This window comes from Mytilus trossulus, chromosome 2 (genome assembly GCF_036588685.1).
Source record: "Mytilus trossulus isolate FHL-02 chromosome 2, PNRI_Mtr1.1.1.hap1, whole genome shotgun sequence".
Classification (NCBI taxonomy): Eukaryota; Metazoa; Mollusca; class Bivalvia; order Mytilida; family Mytilidae; genus Mytilus; species Mytilus trossulus.
Window position 1 is genome coordinate 53,168,892 of NC_086374.1, and position 21,554 is coordinate 53,190,445.

At 33.1% G+C, this 21,554-nt stretch overlaps 2 protein-coding genes across 22 annotated transcripts in view; one reads left to right on the top strand and one right to left on the bottom strand.

The window, feature by feature from the left end:
* LOC134707553 (centriolin-like) overlaps positions 1-12,261 on the bottom strand; it is an 83,410-nt gene extending 71,149 nt beyond the window's left edge. For 17 of the 18 annotated variants that reach the window (XM_063567426.1, XM_063567409.1, XM_063567410.1 and 14 more), the window contains exons 1-3: positions 12,123-12,261; positions 6,079-6,333; positions 90-214 (exon numbers count right to left, since the gene is read on the bottom strand). In XM_063567426.1, coding sequence (XP_063423496.1) covers positions 90-214; positions 6,079-6,310 — 357 coding nt within the window. In that variant the 5' untranslated portion in view covers positions 6,311-6,333; positions 12,123-12,261. Of the gene's footprint in view, positions 1-89; positions 215-6,078; positions 6,334-7,366; positions 7,483-12,122 lie in introns of those variants that run through there. The other variant, XM_063567408.1, reaches the window with a different exon arrangement.
* Positions 4,443-15,247, top strand: LOC134707555 (haloacid dehalogenase-like hydrolase domain-containing protein 3). 4 transcript variants are annotated; one of them, XM_063567429.1, is made up of 2 exons: positions 4,443-4,571; positions 14,540-15,247. In XM_063567429.1, the coding sequence occupies exon 2, from the start codon at positions 14,545-14,547 to the stop codon at positions 15,244-15,246; it is 702 nt and encodes a 233-aa protein (XP_063423499.1). In that variant the 5' UTR covers positions 4,443-4,571; positions 14,540-14,544; the 3' UTR covers position 15,247. The 4 variants fall into 4 exon arrangements, with proteins under 4 accessions (XP_063423499.1, XP_063423500.1, XP_063423497.1 ...); XM_063567430.1 differs by having other exon boundaries at positions 4,481-4,571; positions 14,543-15,247; XM_063567427.1 differs by lacking the exon at positions 4,443-4,571 and adding an exon at positions 12,396-12,451.
* The last annotated feature ends 6,307 nt before the right edge of the window (positions 15,248-21,554 follow it).

Sequence of the window (21,554 nt, forward strand, 5' to 3'; positions counted from 1 at the left end):
TGTAGTGATGTACATTTTATCTTAATGATTCTGGGTTATTTTACATATCTTGATTGTTAGGCATATGGGTAACTCTGATGGAAACCTACCTTTATTTTCTTTCCTCCCTCTTTGGCTAGGGTAAGGTTCAGATTGGTTATCATCTCGATCTGGTCCTCTTTGGCAATCTTTCTGATAAGGTCCTCTGTAATATAGCGTACACCACTTTGCTGACCTGAAGAAAAAAAAAATGTTTATATACTTTTAAAGCAGACACATCTGAATCTACCATATACTGAGAATTTCTTTATTTTTAAGATATAGATATTTCATAACTGAAACAAGTGTGTAACGATATTTCTCCACTCAAGTCAGTTAAATTTTCATAATTAAAGCCAAAGGGTTGCTGGTTTGTTTTTTTAAATGATTTGAGAGTGGACAAATATCATGACATATGAGTTCCAGTGGTTGAATCTGTTTCTCTAATGGTCATGACATATGAGTTACAGTGGTGGAATCTGTTTTCTAATGATCATGACATATGAGTTTCAGTGGTGGAATCTGTTTCTCTAATGATCATGACATATGAGTTACAGTGGTGGAATCTGTTTTTCTAATGATCATGACATATGAGTTACAGTGGTGGAATCTGTTTTTCTAATGATCATGACATATGAGTTACAGAGGTGGAATCTGTTTCTCTAATGATCATGACATATGAGTTACAGTGGTGGAATCTGTTTCTCTAATGATCATGACATATGAGTTACAGTGGTGGAATCTGTTTCTCTAATGATCATGACATATGAGTTACAGTGGTGGAATCTGTTTTTCTAATGATCATGACATATGAGTTACAGTGTAGGAATCAGTTGCTTTAATGATCATGACATATGAGTTACAGTGGTGGAATCTGTTTCTCTAATGATCATGACATATGAGTTACAGTGGTGGAATCTGTTTCTCTAATGATCATGACATATGAGTTACAGTGGTGGAATCTGTTTCTCTAATGATCATGACATATGAGTTACAGTGGTGGAATCTGTTTCTCTAATGATCATGACATATGAGTTACAGTGGTGGAATCTGTTTCTCTAATGATCATGACATATGAGTTACAGTGGTGGAATCTGTTTCTCTAATGATCATGACATATGAGTTACAGTGGTGGAATCTGTTTCTCTAATGATCATGACATATGACTTACAGAGGTGGAACCTGTTTCTCTAATGATCATGACATATGAGTTACAGTGGTGGAATCTGTTTCTCTAATGATCATGACATATGAGTTACAGTGGTGGAATCTGTTTCTCTAATGATCATGACATATGAGTTACAGAGGTGGAATCTGTTTCTCTAATGATCATGACATATAAGTTACAGTGGTGGAATCTGTTTCTCTAATGATCATGACATATGAGTTACAGAGGTGGAATCTGTTTCTCTAATGATCATGACATATGAGTTACAGTGATGGAATCTGTTTCTCTAATGATCATGACATATGAGTTATGGTGGTGGAATCTGTTTCTCTAATGATCATGACATATGAGTTACAGTGTAGGAATCAGTTGCTTTAATGATCATGACATATGAGTTACAGTGGTGGAATCTGTTTTTCTAATGATCATGACATATGAGTTACAGTGATGGAATCTGTTTCTCTAATGATCATGACATATGAGTTACAGTGGTGGAATCTGTTTCTCTAATGATCATGACATATGAGTTACAGTGGTGGAATCTGTTTCTCTAATGATCATGACATATGAGTTACAGTGGTGGAATCTGTTTCTCTAATGATCATGACATATGAGTTACAGTGGTGGAATCTGTTTCTCTAATGATCATGACATATGAGTTACAGTGGTGGAATCTGTTTTCTAATGATCATGACATATGAGTTACAGTGGTGGAATCTGTTTCTCTAATGATCATGACATATGAGTTACAGTGATGGAATCTGTTTCTCTAATGATCATGACATATGATTTACAGTGGTGGAATCTGTTTCTCTAATGATCATGACATATGAGTTACAGTGGTGGAATCTGTTTCATCAAATGATTTTGACATATGAGTTACAGTGGTGGAATCTGTTTCTCTAATGATCATGACATATGAGTTACAGTGATGGAATCTGTTTCTCTAATGATCATGACATATGAGTTACAGTGGTGGAATCTGTTTCTCTAATGATCATGACATATGAGTTACAGTGGTGGAATCTGTTTCTATAATGATCATGACATATGAGTTACAGAGGTGGAATCTGTTTCTCTAATGATCATGACATATGAGTTACAGTGGTGGAATCTGTTTCTCTAATGATCATGACATATGAGTTTCAGTGGTGGAATATGTTTCTCTAATGATCATGACATATGAGTTACAGTGGTGGAATCTGTTTCTCTAATGATCATGACATATGAGTTACAGTGGTTGAACTTGTTTCTCTAATGATCATGACATATGAGTTACAGTGGTGGAATCTGTATTTCTAATGATCATGACATATGAGTTACAGTGGTGGAATCTGTTTCTCTAATGATCATGACATATGAGTTACAGTGGTGGAATCTGTTTCTCTAATGATCATGACATATGAGTTATAGAGGTGGAATCTGTTTCTCTAATGATCATGACATATGAGTTACAGTGGTGGAATCTGTTTTCTAATGATCATGACATATGAGTTACAGTGGTGGAATCTGTTTCTCTAATGATCATGACATATGAGTTACAGTGGTGGAATCTGTTTCTCTAATGATCATGACATATGAGTTACAGTGGTGGAATCTGTTTCTCTAATGATCATGACATATAAGTTACAGTGGTGGAATCTGTTTCTCTAATGATCATGACATATGAGTTACAGTGATGGAATCTGTTTCTCTAATGATCATGACATATGAGTTACAGTGATGGAATCTGTTTCTCTAATGATCATGACATATGAGTTACAGTGGTGGAACCTGTTTCTCTAATGATCATGACATATGAGTTACAGTGGTTGAACTTGTTTCTCTAATGATCATGACATATGAGTTACAGTGGTGGAATCTGTTTTTCTAATGATCATGACATATGAGTTATAGAGGTGGAATCTGTTTCTCTAATGTTTTTTTTATTTTTCCTTTTCAAACATTTGAAGAAAGTTGCGTTCTTCAAATGTTTTGTCATCAGGCATGGTCATTTTTTTCTCAGAACAGATATTTCACTAGTGATATGAAATGTGAAAATATTAATAGCACAAAAATAAGAGAAATCTATTTCTGTTTTTTGCTACTTTGAGGATGCTTGATTTCTTAGTTTGCTCATATCATCATATGAAAATAATAAAAAAAAATCTATTTCATTGAATAATTGAATTCGTGATTAACGACAAAAAATAGGTAAACTGTTATATTTATCACAAAAAGTGATAAATGCATCTTGAGACAGACACCTCCACAAAAGTTTATAGAGAGTTATTTAACAGACTATAACTTTAATACCTACCATTTTTAGATTTTACATGATAACCATCAATATATATTGGTCTATACTTTGTTGGTCTTCTTAATGAAGGAAACATTGTTGTGATTGAATTATTTCAACATAAAAATATAAAGACAGTATTCCAAAATAAAGGGCACTTATTTAGCACTATATATAACTTATCTGAACGGCAATCCAACTTTTTTTTTATAATGAATCAATTTTTACACTTTCTTCCTTTTTGGAGTTTTATTCATTAAAATGTTTTCAAATCTTGTTATTTCTTATCCAATCAAAAGTTTTTTAAATGTCCTCGTTTGCACATCTCCCTCTTTAGAACACTATCCATCTTTCCTTTCACAAATCAAAATTTTAGTTTCATGAAACATTTTTTTCTCCTCAAATCATGCTCAATCACAATAACTATGACCTATCATAAACTGAGTCATCCTTATTCTATTTTTTTCTATTAAATACCTTTTATCATTAAAAATCAAAGTTTTAATAATTGTACTGGTCATTCTAATTTTGAGTAATCTTTTAATCCCATAGATTACACAGGCCCAAGAAGGACACTCATACAAATCAAATTTGTATTACACACATTACTATCAATTGGTATTAAACATTAACTGGTTCTGTTTTATTATATTTTAAACATTGCTTTATTAGATCTATTGCTTTTTATTGTTCAAATGAGTTGAAAATATTTTTAAAAGCAAAACTCAATTCATATCTGTTTACCCTATATTAAATCAAGCCCTTAATGTTCCTCTAATTAGAAACCAGAATCATCTTTTCAACTCATCTTATTCAATTTCAAAGTAATTTTGAAACAAGTCTGAACTTAAAATGATTGTTAACGGAGAGGACAATCTAATTAGAAGGATAAAAGTCATGATTAAAAATTGCTGTAGTCTCTTCTTTTGTCATTTTTAAGCTGGATTAAAGAAAAGTCATCGTGAAACTTCTGAATAAATCATCCAGTCACAACAAGATGTTTCAATATCAAAACACAAATTTTACTGTCATTCTTTTTGTAACTATACATGTGGTTGCAAATAAGTATTTTCAAGATTTCTACAGGATGGGCCCTTTTAAATTAAGGTAAGGTCACTTAATTAGCTACATTGTATATATAGGTGTGTTCTTTTTTTCATCAAAATCATAGAATTTAAATATTGGTCACTTTTTGTTCAAAGCATGTATTTTCTTTAAAACGTAAACCAAAAATTGTGAATGTTTTCATTCAAAGAACTAATTTTCAAAGGTATTAAGGTACATTACATCTTTAGAATTCAAATTCCACTGAAATGATAAATGTAGAACAGAAACAGCAACCAACATGGAGGTTACATGAAAGAGGGATGATTATTTTTTAAATCACTATTAATTCAATTAAATTCAGCTGGAAACTGAAAATTATAATTTATAATAAATAATACAAGACTTGCTACATCCTTTAAATATATATATATATATAAGAAAAAGTTACGTAAAGTCCGTATGCTGGTAACATATAAGAAAATTATTAAAAGATAATAACGGTTTCAATGCATCACTTTTTTACTAGTACTTTCACTGCTTCCGCAGATCTTCAGGTAATGTGACTTGTATATAAATAAAACAATTGATTGACGTTAACAATAGTATGACGTTAACAAATACAAGGGAGACTACTTATGTCATAATGTCATTTTAAGATTTTAAAATGTTATGTTAAAATTAGAATATCATTTATCATTTAATCCCGGGTTGAGAATGTTTATGAATAATTCTTCCTTCTTCCTCCGGTAATAATTCTTCCTTCTTCCTCCGGAGGAAGAAGGAAGAATTATTCATAAACATTCTCAACCCGGGATTAAAAGATAAATGATATTCTAATTTTAACATAACATTTTAAAATCTTAAAATGACATTATGACATAAGTAGTCTCCCTTGTATTTGTTAACGTCATACTATTGTTAACGTCAATCAATTGTTTTATTTATATACAAGTCACATTACCTGAAGATCTGCGGAAGCAGTGAAAGTACTAGTAAAAAAGTGATGCATTGAAACCGTTATTATCTTTTAATAATTTTCTTATATATATATATATATACATGTACTAATGAATATGTATTTTCACATATCTTTGTGACATTTATATATATTTGCTAACTGAGTAACAGACAATAAAACTCAATAATATATTATGCCTGAAAAGGTTGTTATGTCATGCCACAAATCTCGAAAAAATATACACCACAGGCCCGTAGCCAGGAATTTCCAATGGGGGTTGTTATTTAGAATCATGAACTTGACTTTAACAGTCACAATTCGAACAGAACATTGACTTTAACCATGCTTATTTGTTTTCAAGAGCGGGGGCCGTCTCAAAAAACCCATCCCTAAACCCCCCTGGCTACGGGTATGCACAAGGTGATGATCTCCATCCTAAAACCTTCTGTAAGCTGAAGAAAATGTCAAGTACAATTCAGGTATGACCAAAAGAATAAATCCTGATCTCAATCTTATGTTCTGTTCAACCACATTAACTCTTATTGTGTGTAAATCAGTAAGAAATAAGATAAACAGGTCTTTTTGCATAAATCAAACTTCTTTGCCTACCTTGATCTGCCACAGTGAACCTGGCTTCATTTCCAGGTGAAATGGCTCTCCTCTGTGGTGATTTTGTCCCTCCAATTCCATAACTTAGTTGCACATGTCGTGGTATGTCTTCTGAAGATCGTGAATGGCTTCCTCTTCCATTCAAAACAGATTTAGAACTTCCAGGGGAGCCTCTTGATGTCTTAGGGACTGGAAGATTTGACTGCCCTCCCCTGGATGGAGTCTTCTTCATTGTAGTAGGCGGCAGCTTTGCGTCTATTGGATGAAAATGTGCAAGGTTAGTTTTGAATTACCACTATTTAATTTCAAGAAAAATTTATGACACCTTATGCAGTAACTGTATATCTTTTAAGGATTTCTAAAAAAATATCTAAATACCAAAAGTTTACATATACAGTAGTAGTATTAGTCATAGCTTCATATTGAAAAATCAAAAATATAGACGTTTCCAATATGATGAATATGAGCCCATACATATTTATAAACATAAATATTTCCATTGATTTGTTTGTAATGTGAAAATGTTTTGGAATTAAGAAGGGATTATATTACATGTATATAAATGTTATTTAAATCTATGCATCCTTTTTGTATTTGAGTATATCAAATATTAATTGATTTTATTCATAATTAAAAGAATATAGACATGATAGATGTAATTTAAACAACAGTTACATGAGTTAGGTGAGTAAATGATAACTGTTTCTGATTAAAAGTTTCAAAACTAAATTAAACTGCCTCATTTCACATTTGAATTAATCCAAACAAAGATGTAGATAAAAATATTATCTGAAAGTTACTTTCATGACTGTGGATTCATTTATATTTGTTTGATACCAATTTCTGTGCATTTTCAGGATGCAATTCTAGAAGAACCGCGAATTTAAATGTTCGACAAATCACAAATTTTCTTAAGGGGTGTATAAAGGCTTTGCCAAAACCATGAAATTAGATATCCACGAATATGCAAGTTATCCTCAAACAACCAAAATTGGTAAACAATAAAAATAAAAGAATCCACTGTATACAATTAACAACAATATAGGGTAAGCTCTTCACAAACATGTTAATGTAGATGTTTGCAAGATTTAATGCTGACTAAATTTAAAGGAACTTCTCAAGATTGGTAAATAAACAGGGATCTCTTGTCAGCAAATATAAACATTGGAATTGATTCATGTTTAAACCTGGATTGTTCAAGTATTACACTAATAGGTGCACATGTGATTACAATTTCTACTAGTACTAAGAAATAAAACATATTTCAAAAGAGCTATCAGTAACATACCATAGTAGTAAATGCCAGTATATCACAAATTCCAACGCTAATCAAAATCCCACTAACTTAAAAAATTGACATACATACAATATAGAAGTTATCCAAATGTAAAAGATTGGTACAATTTAAATACCAAACCTTCTTATTGAAGTTAAAATTCAGGGGTGGTTTATATGAATGTTGATATGGCAGTCATCCAAGTATAAATCTGACGAATTAAATTCTAAATGCTTGGCTGTTAGCACTTATTGTAGATCATTCAAATGTTATAGTTTTGTCAATAACTGAGGAATATGTATTGTAAATTACCTTTCATTTCAATCTTTTTATAGAGGTGTATTGTTGTTGTGAATATATCAAATACAAAGTTGGTACATGTAATATAATATCATGGAGAATAGTCCAAATAATGTGACTGCTTTACTACATTTTACATGGAGAGATGTATTGCATTGATTCACTTTGGATTTTCAGAAAAGATTCAATTGCATAAATTTATTACATTCATTGACATAAATTTATAAGCATTTTAAGGTCTATGCTTTTCAAAATTCAGTGTATGTCTATGAGACACCATGTATGTTTCATGAAGGAATATAAACTCAGTAACTGATATACTGTTAAATAATTTTGAAAATCTGAAAATGCTTTCTTTTATTATTTTTTTTTTTTTTTAGTTTAAAAAAAACAACAACATTAATTGAAAAATCTGTATGTGATATCATTAGATATCAACTTTTCAGAAAAATGTTTTGGATCAACTCTTGTTTTAAAGGCAATTCATTGCTACTGAAAGAATTGTATATGGCACCCCACGGAAGTATTAGGACTGAAATACATTATTGTGTTCATAAATATTTAGTATGGTCAGGGTGCCATATGAAACTCTTACCAGCAAAAATATGGATTATCTAATGTATTTTTAAAATAACAGATTTGCATACATATACCTTTAATACCCTTCAACTTCTATACATGTAATAATATTATACATTCAAACATAATAATTTTTAAATTAAATTTTGTATGCTTAAACAAACTTCTGTTTATAACCTTGTTTGTGTCCCTTATTGACATTTTATAAGTACAAATCAATTTAGGTTAGCTAAATGTTATACAAAGTACTCATTTAGCCACTCTGATGAAATATAAACATTGTGATGTGTTTTAACTGGTATTTGTAACTGGTTCACCTATCAATCAACAGAAAATTTTCAATTAAATGCAGGATATTTATTTATGATCCTTAAAAAATTCTATTTTATCAACCATCAAAATATTACTGCAATTCATTTATTTAGTGTTCACATTTTCTGCTTGTGTTCAATAAATGCATTGTTATCTTTTTTAAATACCACTACGTGTATAAACTAGAGCTTGTGTCCATATATGTTAGCTAACATAGGTCTATTTACATCATTAACAATGGCCACTCTCCAATATTGAGGGTTAGAAAAGAATTCATGACAAAAAATCTCTTTGTTGTCGATCATGTATTGCTTTTTCTGTTAACAGCTGAGTTTCTCTCTTTCCTTTTATTTTTGTCAATACAATGTAGATATTAGAAGATGTGGCAGTGGAGGGGGTTCCAGTGGTAGGACCACCTTTTTATCCTGGTTGGGAACCACTGGGACACCCTTTCAAAAATGGCTGGATCCGCCCCTGTGTGGTATGAGTGCCAATGAGCATGATGAGATAACTCTCCATCCAAGTCACAGTTTGTAAAAAAACATTATAGGTCAAAGTACTGTCTTCAACCCAGAGCTTTGGCTCACACCAAAAATGACTAGTGTAAAACCAATCGAGAACTCAAAAGAGAGTATTAAAAATTGATATTTTAATAAGGGCAATCATTCTTAATTAAAAAGATGATTAGCTATATATATCATCAAAATTTGACCTGTTTGTAGATCTTGTCACTCTATTATCATTTTTGTTATCTACCATAGCATATAGTTTATATCTCCAAAAAATGTATCTTTCATAGTTTTCACGAAAATAGGCAAATTCTCCACTTTGCCATTTACACCTTGGTCTACAAAATAGTTCTTTTTTAGACATTTTCCAGAGCTATTTCAATCATGATTTCCACTTACAGTCAGGGGTACTGCTTGTACAAGTTTTATTTACTTGAAGACGTTTTTTTTATTTGTTGGTTTACGGATCTGCAGACCTGATTTTGCCGATTTTCAGAATAAAAATAAAATTGACTTTTCATGTTTTTTTATTCCCGCCGACCCTAACAAATGCATTATCCCTGAAAAATAATTAAAATATTTTTTTTATCAAATCAAATGCATTAATCACTAACAAAAGTGATAACATTTTCTGTTGTGAAAAAATAAAACTTCCAGTTTATGTTTCTATAAATAGACAAATCAATTATAACTGACCTTGAAATGTCGTTTGCGCAACTTATTTTGCGAAATGAATCCGGTGTTTAAAACCAATTACACCATAAGTTCGTTTCCCTTATTTGTCATCAGTCCGTAAGATGCATCATCTCAGAGAAATAGACTTGTCCAAATGTGGACAGGTGGAACACATCAGTTAAAGTACTGAATGCTAACAGATCATTTGGAATTTTATTGTTTCATAGAAAATTAAAAAAATATCGGCCATTTGGATAAAAAACGGGAATGCATGACAACAGATTAACCCAATTTTTCTCATTTTACCAGTGGAAGAGTCTTTGACGTTTTTCGACACTTGTGTTGAAACTTATTTTCGTACAACGTTTTTACATTTTTTTCTTTCTCAGTTTTCATGCTTGAAGATTCATTATTCACAAAGTTTTCTGAAATTGATTAAGATTTACGCGAATTTGTTTTTCTTGTTTGTGCAATGACGATTCAATTTCGTCTTTGTCCGTGCAACTCCCCTTTTTTACGGGAAATTATTAAACAATGTCAAACGATGTTTATGACAGCTGAGCAATAATATTTCATCGAACTTAAAGTTAAGAAATGATGACAAAATAGCATATAAACAAACATATTGTTAGAAAGGTGAAATATATATTTATTTTGCATATTTTTCTGTCTTAAAATATTTTATTTTTTTATTTTTTTCCCTACCGACCGACCCGACTTTTTTATGGGGAATATCCGTAAACCAACAAATTAAAAAAACGTGGCCTAAGTAAATAAATAATATTTGAATAATCTCCCCTTAATTTTCTAAAAAAATTACTTGTATAAGTAAATTTTTCTTACAATCCCACAAAAATCCTCAAGTTTTGACTTTGAGATGTAAAATCATGCCTTAAATGATTTTTCCCAGATTTGCTCTAATTTTTTCATTAAAGTTCAATGTTTCATCTCATTAATTCATCAAAGAGTGATGAGGATATAATCTCGCTATGCCTATGGTCTGAGTTAATGTATCCATAGGCAAGTTAACCCATATTTTGAATAGATTATTTCACTCAGTTATTGGTTAGGGGTGAATTGGTGTCAAAGCATTTATTTATGGATGTAATTGTATTGACAAATGATTGAATTTATTGGCAACTCTAATTTTGCTTTTGACTGCAAGTACTCTTAGATGAGAATGGATTAGCAGTGTGTCTTTAAACTAGTAACACCATTCACCATTGTTCAATGTTAAGGAGTGTGCTTACAAACAAATTTATTTTCTTTTGGAATGTTTACTGTGTATTTTTAACAAACATGACTAATAAATAAAAATTATTAAAAAATCTCAATCTTCTTCTTCTTTCAGTTTCTAGCGATTCTTTTCACAAAATCTGCAAATTACTGATAATTTCCTTGTATATTTCCCTTTAAATTCCCAATCCATTGACATTTTATTATACCACTGGATGCTATCACTCATAGCCTATGTAAATGACATGTACAATGTATGAATGTCAATTTGGCTTCTTGTCTCTGCATGCAGGATGCCCAGACACTACCTTTCTTTAACAGAATGAAAATGAAAAGAAAAGAGCATCTGCTATCTAAATAGGACATAGACCTTATCATGTGGCTTATTGACACCAATTGAAAGCAATGAGAAAGAAATTATGACAAAAAATAGCACCTCAGACTGCTACTTGAGACTAGTCTAAATAATTATGAAGGCTTGCAAGGCTAGACGTCCCATGAAAAATTTAAATAGCCTTACCAGACCTCATAATTATTTGGGACTTTTAGTACTTGAGACCATGTTCCTTCATGTACACCTTATCGCTATTTGTTCCCCATTACTGGACATCACACAGGTTCCAGTAAAATTTTGACCTCATAATACAGAAGAAGTAAAGAAGACGAATATCTGATGACACAAGGCAAAATGTAAATGTGATTGTTGTATGACGTCAATAATTCAAGCCGGACAGATGCTCCAGTTAGCCATCATGGCTTGAAAAGCAATAAGTAGGCAGAGATTACTCTGACTTCTAACAGCTGTTTTGCCAGACAAGCTGGGGTCGTGGGACGATTGTCTGGCAAAACAGCCGTTGGAAGTCAGAGTAATCTCTGACTAAGCGATAATTAAGGTGTGTTAGAGACAAGTTATGCAAACAGGCCTAAGTTTGAGATATGGGTCATCAACGTGCACTTATTAATACAACTGCATGTACATGTATGAACTGATTTATTGATGTCTGATGACATCCTACCACAGGAATGACAGGTACCTGTGCATCCTATAAAATTATACATGTTATCAAGTTCATTCATCGGAGCATATATTTCATATTGTCTTTTTAGTTTCTGTAAGTTTGTGTATAAATAGATAGATAATGGTTGTTCAAACTCACCTATGTCATATCCTCAATTAAAAATGAAGTTTCTTAGCTTGTAAAGTTCTTTCGGCCGATTTGTTGTCATTGTTTACCCGCCATGATAGTTACTGCGTGCCAAATTACTCTTTAATATAATTATCTGCTGTTTTAAAATTATTTAAGTACTATTTTGCACTAACGTTAATAAGTGTCTTCATAAAAACTCAGAATTTATCTGTATTATTGCTATTTAATTAATTTATTTGTACTTAATTTAATTATATCAAATCAAATTTTCTAAATTATTCACTTCCTCTTCTGCATGTTCTAACTTGACAACGAAAGTGGCGAGCACCTGCCTTACGGTATCAATTTTGCATAAATTCATTTATTTTTTATCATTAACTATTATTTAACATTGTAAAGTTTAAAATGATAAACTTTGATGATATTGGTTGATAAGTTTGCGAATTTACGTTTTCTAACTTACAAAAAATAGCAATGATTGTCATTAATGTATACTGAGTTATGTCCCTTGATATATTTAGTGATTGATTAAAATGTGCTAACAAAATTAAGGAAATATATGAGACTACTATAACCAGAGACATATATTTATAGTGGTTACAGGAACTTTTAATCTTTTATATAGAATATAAAATGACTATTTCAGTGGGAATTCGCTGTTTGTTTTAAACTAAAGAACTGAGCAATAAACATCATACAGAAACTCAAGCAGGACGTTTCGTCCACACTTCCAGTTGGGCCATGCTGAATTCAGCCGTTTTGGCCATATTTTTCATTGTTATACAGGGCCATAAAAGGAGGAAAAGTGTATTTTTTTGTTGGAAAGGATGTTAAGAAATAAATGGAAATATATATAGTTTAAACATATTTATTTATAGTGGATTGGGAAACAAGTTTTGCAACTTATATATGTCATATACAACAACAAATGGAAGTTTTTAACGACCTTGACTGGCTATACAGCCCTTGCACGGTCGGAAATATGTCATATATAGTACATTTTAATCAAACATTTAAATCCTTTGAAAAAAAAATGTCCATCAATTTGTTAATAAAAATAAGAAACGTCGTAAAATAGGGATTCCGAGCGGTTATCAAGGATAATCCTTGCACATGTTGCAGTAATTTATGACTAAACATGTATATTTTCGTTTGCTTTACCAGGCAGCGACTGTTTAGAAAGATTTTTTTATATAATAACTTTCACTGTTAGTAACTGCCAGTCGGGCAGTAGTTCTAAAATAAACGACCAGGAACTTTGAGGTCTAGCCTTTAACAGTCTTCTGTGTTTAAAAAAAAAAATGGTTCATTGATATGTTTCCGAGTTTAGTGTGGCGTCCATCTCGCTGCGTAAGTGAAACACTCAGGATTTTTTTAGGGGCCAGACAAATCCCGGGGGCCTCTAGGTGCGACATTTTCTCGCTTCGTTGAAGAACCCATAGACTAGTGACTCATTGTGTACCTTGAGCTGTTTTATGCTCTTTGATTTGGTTTTGGGACCTCGATGGCCGAGTGGTCCAAGCAGTTACTATTGTAATCACTATAGCCAGTCAACACTGAGGTTGTGAGTTCGAATCCCGCTCGTGCGGATGCACTCGGCGACTCCGATTTTATTTGACTAGGATTGTCAGTAATCCTATCGAAAGTCGGAGATTTTCTCCGGGCACTCCGGCTTCCCCAACCAATAAAAAATGACCGCAACGAAATAGCTTAAATATGGTTCTTAAAAGCGGGGTTCAAACTCAAATAATCAAAAATTATATTGATCTGGTTTTGTCTCTTTACACATGGTCACATGTTCCTTTTTCATTCTCTATTCCACATATACATACATGTATATAATATGAAACGTTTTATTGATATTTGAACGGTGTGACTGTTAATTTGGATATCGTCAGACCCCTGGCGGGCTCAGTGCTGATTGTTGCCATGGTTGCCACGTGGATTCGTGGTGATTTATCTTGAGTGAATAAACTCGTCATATACCACTGACAGGATTGAACATTTGTATTTGCGCTAGACGCGCATTTTGTCTTCAAAAGACTCATCAGCGACGCTTGACTGATAAAAAATATCCTAAAAGTTTAGCCAACTACAGCTACATTTAAATTGCACGGCAATCTATTCATGAGGAAGAACAGCCTCAAAATAAGCCGAAAGAAACTAGTCATTATTTACTTATAAGTTATAAGGTTTAGCTAGCTATAAAACCAGGTTTAATTCATAATTTTCTACATGAGAAAATGTCCATTCCAAAGGCAGTTGTTAACCATTTGTTTGATGTGTTTGAGCTTTTGATTTTGCCATTTGATTAGAGACCTACTGTTTTGATCTTTCCTCGGAGTTCAGTATTTTTGAGATTTTACTTTTTGATCATGTTGATAACTAACAGGTATACTGTTATATTTTTGTTTTATTTATTTCAGTAGCCATGATAAAGTTGTTGACTCTTGACGTGACAAATACAGTTATCCGTGTATTGGGAGGAGTTGGGCACCAGTATGCCTCTGCAGCCTCTATATATGGAATTAATGCTGACCCCGAAAAACTAGACGTATCTTTTAGAACTAAATGGAAAGAACAAAATTTGAAGTATCCAAACTATGGAGTTTCTAGTGGGGTTACATCACATGCGTGGTGGAACGAACTGGTGAAACAAACTTTCATTTCTAGTGGCTATACAGATACCGAGGCATTGTCGAAGGTAGCAACACACCTGTACTTACATTTTAAAACCAATAAAGGGTGGGAAGTGTTACCAAATACTCAAAACGTTTTACAAGATGTAAAATCAAAAGGTATTAAGTTAGGCGTTATATCTAATTTTGATGAAAGATTGGAGACTGTTTTATCGAGTTTAGGACTTTTACATTACTTTGATTTTGTATTATGTTCTAGACTTGTAGGCCATGCTAAACCTCAGTCACCAATATATGAAAAGGCTTTAGAGATAAGTGGTATTTCAGCACCAGATGCCTTACACGTTGGGGATCATACAGATAATGATTATACGGGGCCACGCAATATTGGAATGCCCAGTGTACTGCTGAGTAACAATGTGGACAAAGTTCCAGATCACGTTGACAAAAAGTTTGTCATAACAAATCTTGCTGATGTATTAAAATTTATATAGACATTGTTGCTAGTGCTTTATAATTTGTATTTAAGTTATGATATGCATATCAATATGTTTGAAAACAAACCTTTGATATACGAATAATATTAATCCGTATACTATATATATATTCTACTAGGTCAACTAAATGGCTCATGACCAAATATTTTGAAAGAAATCTAAGCTACTTGAACGATAATCTAACGTAATTTCACGATTTTCTCACTTTATTTTTCATGAGGCAAATAAACTCATCATAGATACCAGGATTAAATTTTGTATTTACGTCAGACGCGCGTTTTGTCTACAAAAGACTCATCAGTAACGCTCGAATCAAAAAAGAGAAAAGGGCCAAGTAAAGTACGAAATTGAAGAGCAATATGCATATACATGCATATGCAATAAAGGAACACCACCAGTTTTTGGTGAGGTTCGTGTTGCTCAGTCTTGTTTTCTGTGTTGTGTTTTGTGTGCTATTGTTTGTTAATTTTGCACCTGCTTACTTATCCAGCAATCTGACAAGTTATGTAGCTCGAATCTAAATATACCATTACACTCTGTTACATTGTGAAGTAGTAAATAGCATTGCTAAATTAGAAATTTAGACCAGGCTCTTACACTGTCTTTTGGGGGAATTGGTATATCACAAAAGACTTAACTGCAATCCACTATTTATACTTGTCATAGCATTATTTCTGGAAAGAAATAGCCAAGTATTACAGTAATATAATGTGGCCAAATAAAAATGTACAAACAAATATGAAAGCCGGAAATAACATTTCATACAAATATTTAAGATGCAAATAATGGTTTCAACTGTTAATATAAAAATAAGAAATTGAGTTATGACTGCCGCATACCTGCCAACTGTCACTATTTGCGGGAGATTTTTCCCATTTTGTCCACAATTTTAAACAAAAAAGTTAAGCTTACAATGACTCTAGGCTTATACAAGCATGAAAAAGCCAATTGAAGGCCCCCTTGAAGGTTTTTTAGGACTACGACAGCCATCTTGCAAGCAAAACCCCCATGGGCATTTTGAAAAGTTGGCAGGTATGCTGCCAATGAGACAACTCTCATTATGAGACCGAATGACACAATAGTTTAAAACTATGGGTCACCCACCTTTCGGCCTTCATTAACGAGCAAAACCCATACCGCATAGTCAGCTTTAAAATGCTCATAAATAAAAAAAATGTTTGTATTTTACAAAATTGATATGTATGCTTCCTATACTACTATTGCATTTATGTTATGTAGGTAATAATGTTCACAGGTTCAGGTTTTTGAAACAGAAGAAACTATCAAATACAAGCAAGTTTGTCTTTATCTCCTTAATTTACTTGCATTTGATTGATAATTCAATTACAATAAATTATATTGTATTCATTGCAGTCAATGGATGATATGTAGGTGGAGGCAGTGTAATATATATTACATTGTTTCCTTTTTACAATTAAGTTTTTCTATACTTTTCTGTAAAAACGTCCATATTTGCAAACACTCAATGGTGAACCGAATCTTAAAGTTTTACTCTTTAATTTGCTCAGCATTGTGATTTGTATTCTGACTACTATTATCTTGTCGTAATCTATACATTGCTATTCCAACTCTGGCTATTGTTATCTGGTTCTCACTCTGGCTATTGTTATCTTGTTCTCACTCTGGCTATTGTTATCTGGTTCTCACTCTGGCTATTGTTATCTTGTTCTCACTCTGGCTATTGTTATCTTGTTCTCACTCTGGCTGTTGTAATCTTGTTCTCACTCCGACCGCTGTAATCTGGTTCTCACTCTAGCTGTTGTTATCTTGTTCTCACTCCCACTGCTGTAATCTGGTTCTCACTCAGACTGTTGTTATCTTCTTCTCACTCTGACTGTTGTAATCTTGTCCTTACTCTGACTGTTGATCTCACTCTGGCTGTTGTTGTGTTGTTCTCCCTCTGGCTGTTGTTATGTTGTTTTCCCTTTGGTTGTTGTTATCTTGTTTCAATCTAGACTATACATAACTATGACTGTTGTAATCTTGTCCTTACTCTGACTTTTGTTATGTTGTTCTCAACCCGACCGCTGTAATTTTGTTCTCACTCTGGCTGTTGTTATCTTGTTCTTAGTATGACTGTTGTTATCTCATTTTCACTTATGCTGTTGGTATCTTGTTGTAATCTAGACTATAACTAACAATGACTGTTGTTATACAGATTATAACTAACTATGACTGTTGTTATCTTGTTGTAATCTAGACTATAACTAACTATGACTGTTGTTATCTTGTTGTAATCTAGACTATAACTAACAATGACTGTTGTTACACAGATTATAACTAACTATGACTGTTGTTATCTTGTTGTTATACAGATTATAACTAACTATGACTGTTGTTATCTTGTTGTTATATAGACTATAACTAACTATGACTGTTGTTATCATGTACAAACCATGACTATTTACCTTGAACGTTTGAGATTTTGTATTTATTCTTCTCGTAGTGATCTTGTGTATTTACAATGAATAATATTATCCTGTTTTCAATTGGACTGCTGTTAACTTGTAATTACACTGGCTGTTGTGATTTTGTATAAAGTCTGATTTTGTTATCTTTCATGAACCCCGATTGTTGCTGTCTTGTGCTTACCTAGACTGTTGTAATCTTATGGTAACATACCCTGAATAATGCTATCCTGTACTCAATCGCTCTACTGCTATCTGGTTTTTATCCTGATTTCTGTGAACTTGTATTTACTAAAACTGCTGTGATCTGTTAATTGCCTTGATTGTTACGGTATTGTTCTTATTGCGTCTGTTAAGTTGTGATATTGTTTTCCCCCCGACTGTCAGGATTTTGTACTGACTCGTTTTGTTGCTCCTTTATTCTAACTATGACTGTGAATGTTGTGGACTTGTAATTCCCCTGATTGTTGTGATCTTGTGTAACCTTGACTGATGTGATCTTGTGTAACGTTGACTGTTGTGATGTTGTGGTGTAACCTTGACTGTTGTGATTTTGTGTAACCTTGACTGATGTGATCTTGTGTAACATTGACTGTTGTGATTTTGTGTAACCTTGACTGATGTGATCTTGTGTAACATTGACTGTTGTGATCTTGTGTAACCTTCACTGATGTGATCTTGTGTAACCTTGACTGTTGTGATGTAACTTTGATTGATGTGATCTTGTGTAACCTTGACTGTTGTGATCTTGTGTAACATTGACTGTTGTGATCTTGGGTAACATTGACTCTTGACTGATATGATCTTGTGTAACTTTGACTGTTGTGTTCTTGGGTAACCTTGACTGATGTGATCTTGGGTAATTTTGACCCTTGACTGATGTGATCTTGTGTAACCTTGACGCTTGACTGATGTGATCTTGGGTAACCTTGACTGATGTGATATTCTGTTACCTTGACTATTGTGATCTTGTGTAACCTTGACTGTTGTGATCTTGTGTAACCTTGACTGATGTGATCTTTTGTAACCTTGACTATTGTGATCTTGTGTAACCTTGAATAATGTGATCTTGTGTAACCTTGACTGATGTGATCTTGTATTATCCTGACTGATGTGATCTTGTTTAACCTTGACTGATGTGATCCTGTGTAACCTTGACTAATGTACTCTTGTGTAACCTTAATTGTTGTGATCTTGTGTAACCTTGACTGTTGTGAACTTGGGTAACCTTGACTGTTGTGATCTTGGGTAACATTGACTCTTGACTGATATGATCTTGTGTAACATTGACTGATGTGATCTTGTGTAACCTTGACTGATGAGATATTGTGTAACCATGACTGTTGTGTTATTGTTTAACCTTCACTGTTGTGATCTTGGGTAACCTTGACTCTTGACTGATATGATCTTGTGTAACCTTGACTGATATGTTATTGTGTAACCTTGACTGATATGAAATTGTGTAACCTTGACTGATATGTTATTGTGTAACCTTGAATGTTGTGATTTTGTGTAACCTTGACAGTTGTGATCTTATGTAATCTTGACTAATGTGATCTTGTTTAACCTTGTTACCTTGACTGTTGTAATCTTGTTCCCGACTGGTCTTGTATTTAGTCTGCATGATGTGATCTTGTTCTTTTTCAGACTGTGAGATCGTTAACATTAATGTATACCTAGACTATTGTGATCTGTTACATATTAAGGTTGTTGTGATCTTATGCTTGCACTGATTGTTGTGATTTTGTTCTTTCTCAGATTCTTTGATCCTTTGTTATACGGATTTTGTCGACCCTGCAACTTCTGTCAAAAAGGATAACTATATTTGGTATGTGTGTACCCTTTTTTGAGTGTGTTTTTTGCCTAATACTATATGCAATAGGTCAATTATATCGGTGTATGGAAATATTTTATGATGTACATCAGTACATGTCAGTCTCACAGGTTTTATTGACCATGACCTCATTTTCATGATTCATTGGTCAAAGTTTAGTTAATAAGCAATAGGTCAACTATATTAAGAGTATTGGATGATTGTAAGGTGTACATGTATTTCTCATTTAGGTTATATGACCTTGACCTCATTTTCTTTTATCATGTTAAGTTTATGTGATAGTTGTAGTAAAGCTTTATATTTAGGACCATCAACATCATATCAATAGTTAGAAAAGAAGGCCAGACAATTCAGCATGTACCCTCTTGTTGTGATCTTTTACCTACTCAAACAGTTGTGATGTTGTGCTTTCCCCAATTGTAGTGATCTTGTTCTTATTTTGTCTGTTATGATCCTGTATTTACTCTGAATGTTGTTATCTTGTTCTTATTATGACTTGTTGTGATCCTGTTCTTACTATGACTTGTTGTGATCCTGTTCTTACCTTGACTGTTGTGATCCTGTTCTTACCTTGACTGTTGAGATCCTGTTCTTACTATGACTTGTTGTGATCCTGTTCTTACTATGACTTGTTGTGATCCTGTTCTTACCTTGACTGTTGTGATCCTGTTCTTACTATGACTTGTTGTGATCCTGTTCTTACCTTGACTGTTGTGATCCTGTTCTTACTATGACTTGTTGTGATCCTGTTCTTACTATGACTTGTTGTGATCCTGTTCTTACCTTGACTGTTGTGATCCTGTTCTTACTATGACTTATTGTGATCCTGTTCTTACCTTGACTGTTGTGATCCTGTTCTTATTATGACTTGTTGTGATCCTGGTCTTACCTTGACTGTTGTGATCCTGTTCTTACTATGACTTGTTGTGATCCTGTTCTTACTATGACTTGTTGTGATCCTGTTCTTACATTGACTGTTGTGATCCTGTTCTTACCTTGACTTGTTGTGATCCTGGTCTTACCTCGACTGTTGTGATCCTGTTCTTACTATGACTTGTTGTGATCCTGTTCTTACTATGACTTGTTGTGATCCTGTTCTTACTATGACTTGTTGTGATCCTGTTCTTACCTTGACTGTTGTGATCCTGTTCTTACTATGACTTGTTGTGATCCTGTTCTTACTATGACTTGTTGTGATCCTGTTCTTACTATGACTTGTTGTGATCCTGTTCTTACCTTGACTTGTTGTGATCCTGTTCTTACCTTGACTGTTGTGATCCTGTTCTTACTATGACTTGTTGTGATCCTGTTCTTACTATGACTTGTTGTGATCCTGTTCTTACTATGACTTGTTGTGATCCTGTTCTTACCTTGACTGTTGTGATCCTGTTCTTACTATGACTTGTTGTGATCCTGTTCTTACTATGACTTGTTGTGATCCTGTTCTTACCTTGACTGTTGTGATCCTGTTCTTATTATGACTTGTTGTGATCCTGTTCTTACTATGACTTGTTGTGATCCTGTTCTTACTATGACTTGTTGTGGTCCTGTTCTTACTATGACTTGTTGTCTTCTTCTTACCTTGACTGTTGTGAGCTTGTACTTACGCTGACTATTGGGATTCTGTATTTACTGACAAATGACTACGAGATCCTGTAGTATTCAGACTGTGATATTTGCTCTTACTCAGATTTATGTAATCATGTACTTAATATGACTGTTGTTATCTTGCTCTTACTCTATTGTTATCGTCTACTTATCCTGACTATTGTGATTCTGCTTTACTCTGGAGAGTAGTGATCTTATACTCACCCCGGCTGTTTCCAACTTGCTCTTACTCTGTCTATTGAGATAGTGTTCTTACTTTGACTGTTGTGATTTTGTGCTTTATACTCTGACTGTTCAGATCTTGTATTTACTTTGCTTGTTGGGATCTTATACTTTATAATACTGCTAACTCATAATACCCAATCATACAATAACAAATATACAAACACACACATAAAAAACATATTTTTTACAAGCTTTTTGAAGTGCATTTT

What these genes read in the sequence shown, in the direction of transcription:
- LOC134707555 (XM_063567429.1), top strand. Translation starts at nt 14,545, where the DNA reads ATGATAAAGTTGTTGACTCTTGACGTGACAAATACAGTTATCCGTGTA.